A 13,569-nucleotide genomic window follows, 5' to 3' on the forward strand; every position below is an offset into this window, starting at 1 on the left:
ACTGCTAAAATAAAACGTAGCCAGCTCTATCAAGTGGTACCTGTTACTTTTCTCCGCGCTGGTTAGGATGGATCAATCATAGTCGTTTGTGATTAAATGATAAGGTTCAGAAATTTTGTAAAGCCTACATGAACGTATTTTTATTTATATCTCAGGTTCGAGAGCTTGGTAAAATATATATTTACAAGACTATACTTTTTATAGCACTAATGTCCCAATAAGACAAAACGTTCTGAAATGTGATTCGGATTAAATGGAGAATTTGCCATTCTGATCCACCAAGCGCCACCTAGAGGAAGACAAGTTTCGTGTAGTCTAACAGGAAACAGTTGACAGATAGCAACATATTCCTCTCGTGAAACACACACACACGCCGTTTGAGGTTCAAGGAGCAAACTTCGGTTAGCAAGATCTGATCTGGGTCATTTACAATTTCCATTCCCATCCTAAACACAAAGTAAGTTCATCTCAATGGTAGCCTATGTATTCACATGCTTTCTGATGTTTAAGAAATGCTTGAATTAGTATGCCTTTAAAAGCTTCAAATCTCCGTAATATTTACATTATACAGTATTTTGCTGTAGTAAGGACGGTAAGTTAACTATTAGCTTAGAAAAACCTGTCAAAAATGTTACCAGATATTTGGGTGATACTATTCGTACACTCTGATGTGTACTAGATATTATACCAAGTGTATAATGTTAGGACTGCTTTTAAAAGTTATTCATTACATTGTGTAAATCTTAAATTTTTAAGTACTTTTTGTTTAATAATTATTGACATTTCAACATTTATAGATAAATTAGTAATGAGTTGACCTGATGCAATATGTATGCTTGAATTATAATTCAATATGTATGCATGCATTATAATTAATAATTTCTGCTTAACAGCTTTAAAATTGAAATTATTAGTGTACTTAGTGATGACACCATGGTACAATAATGGTATTTAGATGGTTTACAAGTTTACTCTAAAACACCTCAGTCTTCCGTGTATATGTCATTTTTATTTTGGGTAGCTAATAGATGATCCCTATATCACTTTTATGTGGAAAAAATATATTTTCAGTGATTCAAATATGGTTGCTTCAGTTTAGCAGGCTAATACATGTCTTGTCTGCCAGTATTTCTGCATGCCTGCTTCAGTTGTATGGCGGGAATGTGTCGGAATCGCTCATTGCTCATTCATTTAGAAGATTTATTTTCATAAAATTAGTGGACAGAATAACATAATTAAGTTCCCAACCACTCAGGATGAGTTCATTCAATTGAGATAATTTTTAAAAATGGTATTTTCTTTTTACAAATATATTTAAATACATTTTATTTGGATTATCATTTTTTGATTTTGATTTTTAAACTGTAAATATCATTATAAAATGAATGATTTAATTGTTTTATACTTTTTGTAATTAAATTAATAATTAGTTATAATACTGATAATAATTAACTAATTTAAAGATTTTTATAATGATTTTAATTAGATAAGATTCACATAAATCATCTGAAATCAAGCTTAATATGTCCTCTAATGCAGTCTCGCTTTTCAGGTGAATTTATTTTATTTCTTCACTATTTTTTTTGTTTTAAGAATGATTTGATGCGTTTTTTATTCTGGGAAACAAGACAATGAATTGATTAATAATATTTTTTTTACAGTTTATATGTAACTATGATTCATAATTTTGCAGTTACGTCACATGTGGAGCAGATTGTGTCAGTAAGTGTTTGTCTTCCATTTGAATCTACAGGACGATGACACAGCCGGCAGACTCCATTCTACACAGTGGTTACTTTCACCCAACTCTCCGATACTGGCAGACCTGTGCCTCAGACCTTAGACCAGATAACCTCATATATCCTATCTTCATTACGTAATGTTTTCCCCCTCATTATATTTATTTGTTGATTGTATATAGGTTCAGGAGTTATTGGTTTGTTTAAAGTTGTTTTAAGCTTTTTAAAGTTTAAACATTTTAAAGTTGCTTGTTTAAAGGCACTACTGTCTGTTTGATTGGAGACAAATAGTTATGTTTCTCCCCATCTGATTTTAACAGTGACAGTCCTGATGCAGTGGAACCAATTGCAAGTCTACCTGGTCAAGCGAGGTATCATCCTTCACTGTCATTTTTTGTATTCTCTTGTCTTTGTTTCTCATCCTTTACTAAAGTAACAAGTATCATTGAATTGTCATTGGATTAAGGAATCTAATGGATTACTAATGGAGTTTAACATGAAGCTAGACTGTTATGATCAATTTTAAACATTTAAAGGAAAACTGGCTCTTGACATTAATAATGTAGCCTACATAATAGTTTGTTGTTTTTAAACTTAGGGTAATGTCTTTAACCTTCAGAAAGTGTTGTTTGTCTGGCTCAGGACCTCAACCCTGTTATACAAATTTGGGACAAGGATGCAAATAGGGGTACCTAGTTTAGGACCAGAGGTTAATTTGTAGTTCCCTATTTTATTATTAATTAATATATTAGTTTAATCATGTCAGTTAGCTTTGATGTTTTGCATAAGACTTGCATAAAAGACTCTAGAAGGAAGGACTATGAGCAACATCTTTTTAAATATTCAAGATGCGTATGGTTGATTTAACAAAGATGGAGTTTGCATGTAAAGTTTGGGCTGGTGGTCTGAGATAAGATTCAGGCAGGGTGGTAGCCAACAAAGCACAAAGATAAGCCAAGGATCCGTTTATTCTGGGTTGTTAAGTCTGGGTGGTTGTAGTAAAAGTGAGGTCTGGTTACATAGTCAAGTAATATAGACTGCATTCAGAAAGGAATACTATCATGCTGGTTACTTTTACTTGTGAAAAAAAAAATCACATTATGCAGCACAGCAGTTAACATTTATTAATAAACAGTATTATGCAATGTTGTCGCATGACCTCATGGAACATTGTTGTGTGTTTCATTCAGCATGGGATGTCTAGTTATCTCAGACAAAGATACATTTAATTTTGTGTAAAAAATTTCTTAACTGCTTGAAGTCTGATCAAATAATTTGTTAAATTGCGACAGACAGTTCACTTATTTACTATAAATGAGAGAAATTCGCAATATAAAGGAAGCTCTAGTAAAGTAAGTCCCATCTTCTGAATAGCCAATTGGCAAAGTCATCGTGTCATTGCAGCTGCTGTGTCCTGAAACTCGCGCTTAGGACTGCAGATAGTGTTAGTTTGTCATATAAACAAAAATGAATGCCAGTGTATTGTTAAGAAATCTTTATAATAAATAATGTTTCATTCTGTTGATTTCAGATATGGCGTCAATAAGTTAGAGGGTTTACTTCGTCCCCTTGTGGATAAAGGCCTGAAGTGTGTGCTGATTTTTGGAGTTCCTGCAAATGTTGCAAAGGTCATTGAGAAGTTAAATGGTTTCAGTTATATTTATGTCATTAATTATGAGGGGGTTGATTAAATATTGTTTCTCTCATTTCCTGTCCCAGGATGAGAGAGGCTCTGGTGCAGACAGAGATGACACTCCTGCAGTGCTGGCTGTGAAGAAACTGAGGAGCACATTCCCTGAACTTGTGTTGGCCTGTGATGTGTGCCTTTGCCCCTACACCTCTCATGGCCACTGTGGTTAGTTTCAGTATTGGATCTGTTTACATAATTTAATAGTGCATCAAGTAAGTTTTTTCAGGGATTTACCGAAATTAAAAAACTGACTGATACCAATTTTCAAGCCAATAAATATTTTCATGTTCAGTGTTGGGGGTAACACATAACAAGTAATGCGAGTTTAAGTAACTAGTATAGTAACGCATTATTTTTAAATGTAAGACTAAATCTCTGAGTTACTTTTTCAAATAAGTAACACAAGTTACTCTGTGTTCCCATTTATTGACTGCCAGCTCTCCTGTCCTCATGTTGAGAGAACTCAGTGTTGTGTGTGCTGTGTAAACATGATGGTTATTGTAGTTCTAGAATAAATGTGAGCATGCATTTACTCATCTCACTTGCACAAAAGCACATTCAGTATTCCTCAAAATGAATAAAAACAGTGAAATACAACCTCTGAATATTATGCAAGCCTGCAATAATGAAAGATGTTAAATCACACAAATATACTTCATGTATTTAATCTCACTTTATTAAAGGGTTAGTTCACCCAAAAATGAAAATTATGTCACTAATTACTCACCCTCATGTTGTTCCAACCCCGTAAGACCTTCGTTCATCTTCGGAACACAAATTAAGATATTTTTGATGAAATCTGAGAGCTGGATCACTCCTCATAGGCTTCTAAAGACGTTATAACTTGCTGGCCCAGAAAATGCATTAAAGGGATAGTTCACCCAAAAGTGAAAATTCTGTCATCATTTACTCACCCTCAAGTTGTTTCAAACCTGTATGAATTTCTTTTTTCTGCTGAACACAAAAGAAGATATTTTGAAAAATGTCGGTAACCAAACAGTTGATGGACCCCAATGACTTCAATAATATATTTTTTTCCTACTATGGAAGTCATTGGGGTCCATCAACTGTTTGGTTACCGACATTTTTCAAAATATCTTCTTTTGTGTTCAGCAGAAAAAAGAAATTCATACAGGTTTGAAACAACTTGAGGGTGAGTAAATGATGACAGAATTTTCATTTTTGGGTGAACTATCCCTTTAAAGACATCGTTAATATAGTCCAAGTGACTACAGTGGCTCAATCTTAAGTTTATAAAGCGACGAGAATACTTTTTGTGCGCAAAAACAAACAAAAATAACGACTTTAACCACTATTCATTTCCTTCTCTCTGGGCCTCGAGTTTTTTCACGTAGTGTTTTTGCGCAGCGCGTCCGTGTTGCACGTCACATGTAGGCTCACTATTGGCTGACGTTGGTCATGTGGGCCTTGCTGGGCCAGCAAGTTATAGTGTCCATAAGCCTGTGGAGGAGTGATCCAGCACTCAGATTTCATCAAAAATATCTTAATTTGTGTTCCGAAGATAAACGAAGGTCTTACGGGGTTGGAACAACATGAGGGTGAGTAATTACTGACAGAATTTTCATTTTTGGGTGAACTAACCCTTTAACCACTGTCTTTGCTGCTGACCTGCGATGATCCAATTCAACCATACGAATAAGCAAAGATGACTTTAATTAAACCTCACATTTGAGTGTGTGTGTTCATTGCTTAAAGGGATACTCCACTTTAAAATGAAAATTCTGTCATCATATAGTCAAGTCAAGTCAAGTTTATTTGTATAGCGCTTTTCACAATACAGATTGTATCAAAGCAGCTTCACAGTATTAAATTAAAATAATACAACAAAGTTTTTTTTTTTTTTAAGAGGAATTTATTGATTGATAAAATTAAATTAAATATCCCCAAAATATCCCCAACTGAGCAAGCCAAAGGCAACAGTGACAAGGAACCGAAAAACTCCATCAAGTGACCTAATGGTGTCCTAAAACTGATATACTCACCCTCATGTTGTTTCAAACCTGTATGAATTTCTTTCTTCTGCTGAACAGAAAGGAAGATATTTAGAAGAATGTCAGTAACCAGACAGGTTCTGGTCTCATTGACTTCCATAGTAGCAAAAAATATATACTATGGAAGTCAATGAGACCAGAACCTGTCTGGTTACTGACATTCTTCTAAATATCTTCCTTTCTGTTCAGCAGAAGAAAGAAATTCATAAAGGATTGAAACAACATGAGGGTGAGTATATGATGACAGAATTTTCATTTTAAAGTGGAGTATCCCTTTAAGCAAGAGTGTTGAACTTTCTTCTACTGTGTCAACTTCGTCAAGTGGACGAGGGAAGTTTATTTGGACAGACCCTCGACCCCTCGATTTTGGACGAGGGTCTACTCGATATGTACGCTTCAGGCAGATCCACAGACCACAATGCAACACGATTGTGACGTCACAGCAGGTCGCTCTTAATTTACCCCCACCCCACACAACTTTAGTGTATGATATTGGAGTTATTTTGACATTTAACTGCATTTAATACTTGTAGCCACCTACTAGGAGTGTAATGGTTCTTGGTTAAAAAAAAATCAAACCGTGGTTCATCTTAAATCTGACAACGCATCTATAACATGGTTTCTTGAAAATAACAGCACGTAAAACAGACAGGCAGATTTCGGCTAATGTATGTTTCTGTCGATGGATATGCATTCTGGCTTCCCAATACGTTACAACAGCGATGATCAAAAAACGTGTGCCGTATGCTCAAACATGACCAGTCATTTACACCGTCATCACCCGGGTGGTGATAGCGTACGAGCGCACTTGAGACCTGAACAGCACATGTTGCTATCTGTGTTTAAACTAAACTCATTTAAGCCTTGCCAATTTAAATATTCAAGAGCAAGACGTGAAAGAGAGCCACGTCTCAGACAACACGCAAATATTGAGTTCTCTTTCAAGTCTTGCGCCTGAACGAACAAATTCACACAAAAATGATGTCAACATGCCCTTCTTGCTGAGTATCTTAGAAAACATAGTAGGTTATGTCTTAAGTGAACATAAACAGTAGAGAAAGACAACACGTGTTGTCGCATTTTGGATCTGTGCATTATGTCTTAAAGTGACAGCAGCCTAATATTCCTGCTGTCTGTGTATAATAATTAAGTTATTGTTAATTATTGTTAATTAATTAAGTGTGAATAATTATTCATCTTTATTTGATTTATACAGTGAAGATTATATGCAATGTTATTTTACATTTGATTACTTTATTCAATTTCTGTACCTGGAAACTACTGTTAGATACCTAAATAACCTGAAAAGCACTGTTTATTTTATTTGTATCTTTGCTCAATTGTATTCACTTGTGCTGTTGCTTGTAGTTTGATTATTTGTTCTTATTTTCTTTATTTTTATTTGACAGTAGTCCTTTTTTTCCCCCTGAACATAGAACAAACCGTTATACAAACTGAACTGTGAGTAATTTGAACCATTACACCCCTAGTAGCTACCTTAAGCTGACTGTTTTTTTAACAGCTTAAACTTTATATTGTTATCATTTTTGTTTGTGTATTTTTTTTAACATTTAATATTTAATATCTGTTTATATTCGATTTTTTTAACAGCCCAAGCATACATACAGGCCTGTAGAATGGTGCGTAAAACAAATTCATAAGAATAAAAAAAATATCAGCTCCATTGCAAATTGATTCAAGATCAAGGGCTTGGGACGTTTCATTTAAAAACATTGCAAAGGTTTCCACCAGTAGTGGGCACTCGTGCAACGGATGCAATGACGTACATCCGAGTGAACAAGATGGAGGGAAGTTAGCAAGGGAAAATTCGGAAAATTGGACTTAAACGCAGCCCTGCAAACCAGAATGGTAGCACAGCTGAAAGGTTTATTTGAGCTGCACCCTCTACTGTGCAGGAGTGAATTTGCATTCCCTTCCGCCTGAGGCTTATTTATGTCACTTTTGGTGACACACATTTGCCAAAAATATTATTATTATTTTTAAACAAACGCTTAGTTGACAAAAGTAACATAACAAATTACTTTCCTTAAAAAGTAACACAGTTAGTTACTTCCTTTGGGAGTAACACAATACTGTAACACATTGCTTTCCCCAACACTGTTCATGTAATGCTCATAACCAAAAAAAATTATGATATTAAAATTCTATTCAATTCAAAATAAATAATAAATATTTAAAATATAACAGTAAATAGATTAAGTGAATTTAGGCACATTTGTACTGTATGCAAATGGATATTGAAAAATTTACAGATACAATTTAAATATCCAGCATCAACTGATAACAAATTAAATATTGGCTGTTAACTGAAATGCTATATTTCACAAAATATATACTACTACTCACTTATAATTTCATATTTTATTCACAATGGCATTTTTAACCAAACATCTGTGTTTTGGCATGATGCTGCATCCATGCTGATAAGTTTCAGTATGAAGCCCAAGAAAACTGTTATATCAAACCGTGAAACAACAGAGCTCACCTTTGAAAATGTACAAATAATTACTGAATGCTCCTTTAATCGTAAACAAAGGTGAGACGACTACTATCATAGACACCTTTAGTCTTGTCTTTTATCAATCCTATGCAATTTGTTTTACCTGGTATTTTTAAATTAACCCTTTACAGTGATATTACCATAGTGTGTGACTTTCTTTGTGGCACCTTTAAGGAATCCTGCGTGAAGATGGCAGCCTGGATAATGCCGCAAGCTGTTTGAGGTTGGCTGAAGTAGCTCTGGCTTATGCTCAAGCAGGTTAGTCCTAAATTATATTAATGTATAGTCAATTACACATAATATTTGCATTTTTGAATAGATGACTATAGAAGTCATCATCATCACATTTGGTCACACTTTTTCTCCGCTTAGGCTGCCACATCATCGCCCCTTCTGATATGATGGATGGACGAATTGCAGCCATTAAGCAAGCATTAATCGCTAATGATCTTGGCAACAAGGTAGAGAAATCTTGCTTTTGGGTCACACAAAATAGTTAAATAGAATATAGCAGATTCTGACTCGAGCTCTTTCCCCTTTCTTAGGTGTCAGTGCTGAGCTACAGTGCTAAATTTGCCTCCTGCTACTATGGACCATTCAGGTAGTGTACAAATATTCCATTTATCAACTTCCTTCTTAGTTCTTATATATTCTTATAAGATGAGAACACCAGGATGGGTTTTCTTTGTAAAGCAAAATAGATTTTTTTTTTCCTTAATATTTGAAGGGATGCTGCCCAGTCTAAACCTGCTTTTGGAGACAGACGATGCTATCAGCTTCCCCCTGGTGCCAGAGGACTAGCCCTGCGGGCCTGTGTAAGAGAACGTCACTTTTTTAAAGACCCCATGTAATCACCTGATGAGCACAATTTTCTTTCCTGTGTTTACATGTTTTATAACAGGAATTTATTGAAAGGCCACTTTTAACATGGAATCTGAACTACTAAAACAGCACTGATATAACAATCCAGGACCCTAAATCAAATTTTAATTACAGAAATGGGCACATTGACTAGACCTGTGTTTTTTTCTCTGTTGCATGGGTTGCAGCAAGTGAAGTAAAAGTATAAGGAAACTACTTTTTTTGCTGGTAGGACCGGGACGTGAAAGAAGGTGCTGACATGTTGATGGTGAAACCTGGATTACCATACCTTGATATTGTGAGAGAGGTCAAGAATAAGGTAATAACTGTAGAGTCAGTGTATGATTATATTTATGAATTTTGAGTCCTTTTCTGACACCTCATGTTACATCTCCGCTTTAAAATCTTATCTTACATTGCAGAAATTTAGTCCCAAAAATGGATTTGAAGACTTAAAGGAATAGTTCACTCAAAAATGAAAATGCTCCCATAATAAACTCACCCTCAAGCCATCCTAGGTGTATATGACTTTCTTCTTTCAGCCAAAAACAATCAGTTATATTAATTCATATCTTTCCAGCTTTGTTATGGCATTGAATAGCAGTTTTTGAAGCTCCAAAAAGCGCATCCATCCATCCATGATAAAAGTAATCCATACGACTCCAGTGGGTTAATAAATGACTTCTGAAGAGAAGTGGTGGGTTTTTATAAGAAAAATATTTATATTTAAAACATTATAAACTGTAATCACTGGCTAGATGTGCTTTTTGGAGCTTCAAAAACTCCAATGGCAATATTCAGTGCCATTACAAAGCTGGGAAGAGCCAAAATATTTTTTTATATAACTCTGTGTTTGGCTGAAAGAAGAAAGTCATATACACCTAGGATGGCTTTATTATGGGCTAATTTTCATTTTTGGGTGAACTATTCCTTTAACTATGCTCACACAAGCCTTAGTGCTCAATTCAGATTTAATTGTGACCCACATGCATAAAATATAACCTACCAAAAAAAAAAAAAAAAAAAAAAACATTAAAATGTATTTAAAATCTTTAAATTTCCTCCTGTCAGCTGAGAAGTGTGATTAATGTTAATCTAAAGTAAAGTAAAAGTTGCATGAATTCTGATATAACTGTTCAGACTGAGATCACATATTTACACATATCTAGGACCATGTCAGAATATGAAAAGATCAGATTCAGGTTTGATCTGTTTATACAGTTATTAAAATAAAACAGATCTGAGGATTTGGCCTACTTTTCCCTGTAGTCTGAAAGTAGCCTTTATGCACACTTCTAAATGCTTCAGTGTCTTTGCATTTTATAACAAAATATCACACATGTGGCACATAAACAGTTTTGAAGACAAAACATATACCTTTCAGAACTGTGTAAACTTTTCTCCTAGAGGGCTCTGTACACTCTCCTGCTGGTTCTTTTAGTTTGTTCCACTCAGATTAAACCCACCTGACCAGCTCAGCAAGATCTTTGAAAATACCAGGCATGTTGGAATATAACTCTTCCAGACAGCGGCCCCCTAGAAGCAAAGTGTTGCAGAGATTTAGTAAACATGCTAAGTTCAAATACTTAATTCTCAGAACAAAAACAATGCTACAGCCAGTTATTCTACTTTGAAATCAAATCTCTGGCATTTGTGTGATCTGCCAATTTACCCATAGTATTTTGACACCCCAGGTTTTCTATGTGGAAAACAGCGAGATTTTGTGGAATTATTGCTCCAATTTCAAAATAAAAAAAAACATGTTAGCGTTTCCACGACTTCCCAAAAGAGGGAAAAATATAGAGATTGATTACAGCAGTCAGGAGAGAGAATTATGTGACATTTGCCATCACTTGTTCAGCCGTTGCATTAGAAACACTCTCGCAGCTAATTCTTTTTTATTGTTATTAATTTGACTCCAAATTTACTGCCAAGGTAATACAAAACTATTTAAAATTTAAATATGAAAATAGGTTTGCAATGTTGATAATTGTGGAAATGCATCATCAAAGTCTGTGAAAAAGGTCCATATTTAAAATTTAGACTGCTGTACATATTTCAACCACTAATTGTCAATATTACACACTGCACCTTTAAGCGAAAACTAAAAGTCCAATGTTTCTTTTAGTCTTAACTCTGATGGTCTTCCTTTAGCAGTCACAGTGGGGGCCTTCCCGGTCATAAATGACCGGACACCTAAAAATGAAACTTCCTCCATCCCAGTAAAAACCAATGCAATTTATTTTTGTTCTATAATATTTATTCTTTTTAATTTAGAATTTTGAGACAATTTGATTGAACTTATTAATATTTATGCAATATTTATAGTCCATTTTTTGCCATTGGAAATAATGATTTTTTTTATTTTATTTTTTATTCTATGCAGTATTTTCGGGTAAAATAGAGACTAGGCTTTCAGAAAAAAAAATAAAAAAATAAAATTAATCAATTTATTAAACATAAAATTAAATAAAACATGTTATTGCATGGGTTTACCACTAGATGCCTGTATAGCTCTAAATGGAGATGTTTGTGAATTCTAGTTGTTTTTGGACCAAATTACTTACTTTTAAGATGTGGATTGAATGTATTTTTTTAGAAATTCTCAAATAATACTTTTTGCCAAGGTTTATAACATTTTATTAATTATTATTTTAATAATTTTAATAATTATTATATTAATTATATATACATATATTAATTATAATTATTAATTATGTTATGTTTTTCACTCTTGATGTTTTAGAGCTTCACCCCTTCATAGCTGAGCACTTTTTTTCTGCATCGTGGCTGATTTGTAGAGAATTTTTGTGTTTTTGTCAATTTCCCATTCATTTCCTATGGGGGTCATTTTTGACCGAAGACCAAAATCGTGACTAATTTTTTTACGACCACTTAGCATGCTCGGATCATGAACTCAATTTTTTTGTGTGTTCACATACCTAATGCCAGAAAAGTCACCAAGTTTCGTAACATTCTGATGAAGCTGTGATTTTTAAAAATTCAAAACAGATTTTTCTAATCTGAATTTATTGGTGTGTATGTGTATAAACGTGTGTTTGTATGTGTGTGTGTGTGGGTGGGTGTGAATTTTTTGCACTCTTGATGTTGTAGAGTGTCACCCCTTTACTACGGTGTACTTTTTTTTAGAATCGTGTCCGATTTGTAGATTGTACAGACAAAAATTCAGAGAATTTTTGTGTTTTTGTAAATTTCCCATTCATTTCCTATGGGTCGGTCATTTTTGACCGAAGACCACGAGTGTGACTATTTTTTTTACGACCACTTAGCATGCTCGGATCATGACCTCAATTTTTTTTTGTATTCACATACCTAATCCCAGAAAAGTCACCAAGTATCATAACCTTCCGATGAAGCTGTGATTTTTAGAAATTCAAAACAGAAAATTATTCGGTCAGAAATGACCGAGGACCATCAGAGGGTTAATACCTTCCTGTTTTCTGTCTCCCATCAGCACCCTACTCATCCACTGGCAGTGTACAATGTATCGGGCGAATTTGCCATGTTGTGGCATGGAGCTGAAGCTGGAGCTTTTGAGCTGCGCACTGCAGTTATGGAGGCTATGACTGCCTTCCGTCGAGCAGGTGAGAAGGGGGACACGGAAGATAAAGTAAATCATTTGAATCTGTTGAGGCCGGTTTCTCCAAAATTGTATAATTAAAAAAAAAAAAAATTCTTCACTGTATTCTTTTTTTCAGGAGCTGACATCATTATCACCTACTACGCTCCTCAATTGCTCACATGGTTAACGGAGTAATCTGTTGGTTCTCCTGTTTGAATAAACTTAGATCAAAGCAAATGTACTGTCTCTTTCTAAGAGTGACACTTAGGATTAGAAAATAAAACTGACAAGCAAATATCAGTACACACATCAGCCCTTTCACAATATTTTTTTTATATGATTTATGTATTAAGTTAGAAACGCATTCAACCAGCTTTGATTTTTCTAGTGCTCAAATTTGGGCATTTGGTGTATTACTTGAAAAGTGTTTTCATTAAGATATGTTTCACAGACTGCAGTGTAAAACTCTGTCATAAGACTCAAGTCATAAAAGGCACTGTGTCTCACTTGCAGCAACTCTGAGCAAAACACCCAGCCACTTTGGCAAATCAGGTGTTTTAATATGAAGATCTGTATATCAAGACCAATGATACAAATTACACTGTAAACCATGCATTAAATAGAGGTTTTATGTGAAATTGATGATAAACCAGGTAATGGTTCACTGCTATTAGAAATGGAGCCAAGAAAATAGATGATTAATTGGGGAGGACAAGAAGGGGGTGAGTTAACAAAAATTAAAGATGACCTAACTAACACCCCTTGGTTGAGCAAAGTTGAGGGGCAAGGTCTAAGAAACTGTATAAAAATGTTAGTTTTGACGGCGGCTTTGTTGTCTCCACCAATAAAGTCTACGTTTTGGCATCTGGAACTCGTCACTCGAGTTATTTCTTACAAAGAGGAGAAGACTTTTTCCACGACACAAGCTTTAGCATTTTTGTAGCATACAGATGTTAAATTGGATTATGGGCATTTATATGTGAGTACATCTCATTTTAATGTGCATCTATATAATTGAAAATAGACATCGGGCTTGTAATTACAGCTGTTTATTTCTGAAATTAATGATAATCACAATAACATTGGAATTTTGTCATCCGTTTGGCATCTCCATTTTAAGCTTTACTTTGTTTCATGTAGTTCATATGCAAAATGTTATCTGT

At 34.5% G+C, this 13,569-nt stretch overlaps 1 protein-coding gene across 1 annotated transcript; it reads left to right on the forward strand.

Moving 5' to 3' along the window:
- Positions 1–303: 303 nt before the first annotated feature.
- On the forward strand, positions 304–13,277 carry alad (aminolevulinate dehydratase). The gene is made up of 12 exons (XM_082171498.1): positions 304–457; positions 1,754–1,876; positions 2,060–2,110; positions 3,271–3,367; positions 3,459–3,594; positions 8,137–8,220; positions 8,335–8,423; positions 8,508–8,563; positions 8,690–8,777; positions 9,056–9,142; positions 12,299–12,428; positions 12,543–13,277. Exons 2-12 carry the CDS (start codon positions 1,758–1,760, stop codon positions 12,599–12,601), a joined length of 996 nt encoding a protein of 331 aa, XP_082027624.1. The 5' UTR covers positions 304–457; positions 1,754–1,757; the 3' UTR covers positions 12,602–13,277.
- Positions 13,278–13,569: the final 292 nt, after the last annotated feature.

This window comes from Leuciscus leuciscus (assembly GCF_965113295.1).
Source record: "Leuciscus leuciscus genome assembly, chromosome: 5".
Taxonomy (NCBI): domain Eukaryota; kingdom Metazoa; phylum Chordata; class Actinopteri; order Cypriniformes; family Leuciscidae; genus Leuciscus; species Leuciscus leuciscus.

Bases quoted from the DNA above. Each gene is read 5' to 3' on its own strand.
- alad (XM_082171498.1), top strand. From the start codon at position 1,758: ATGACACAGCCGGCAGACTCCATTCTACACAGTGGTTACTTTCACCCA. The intron at 3,595-8,136 runs GTTAGTTTCAGT...GGCACCTTTAAG, and splicing joins CACCTCTCATGGCCACTGTG to GAATCCTGCGTGAAGATGGC. The intron at 8,778-9,055 runs GTAAGAGAACGT...TTTTGCTGGTAG, and splicing joins GACTAGCCCTGCGGGCCTGT to GACCGGGACGTGAAAGAAGG.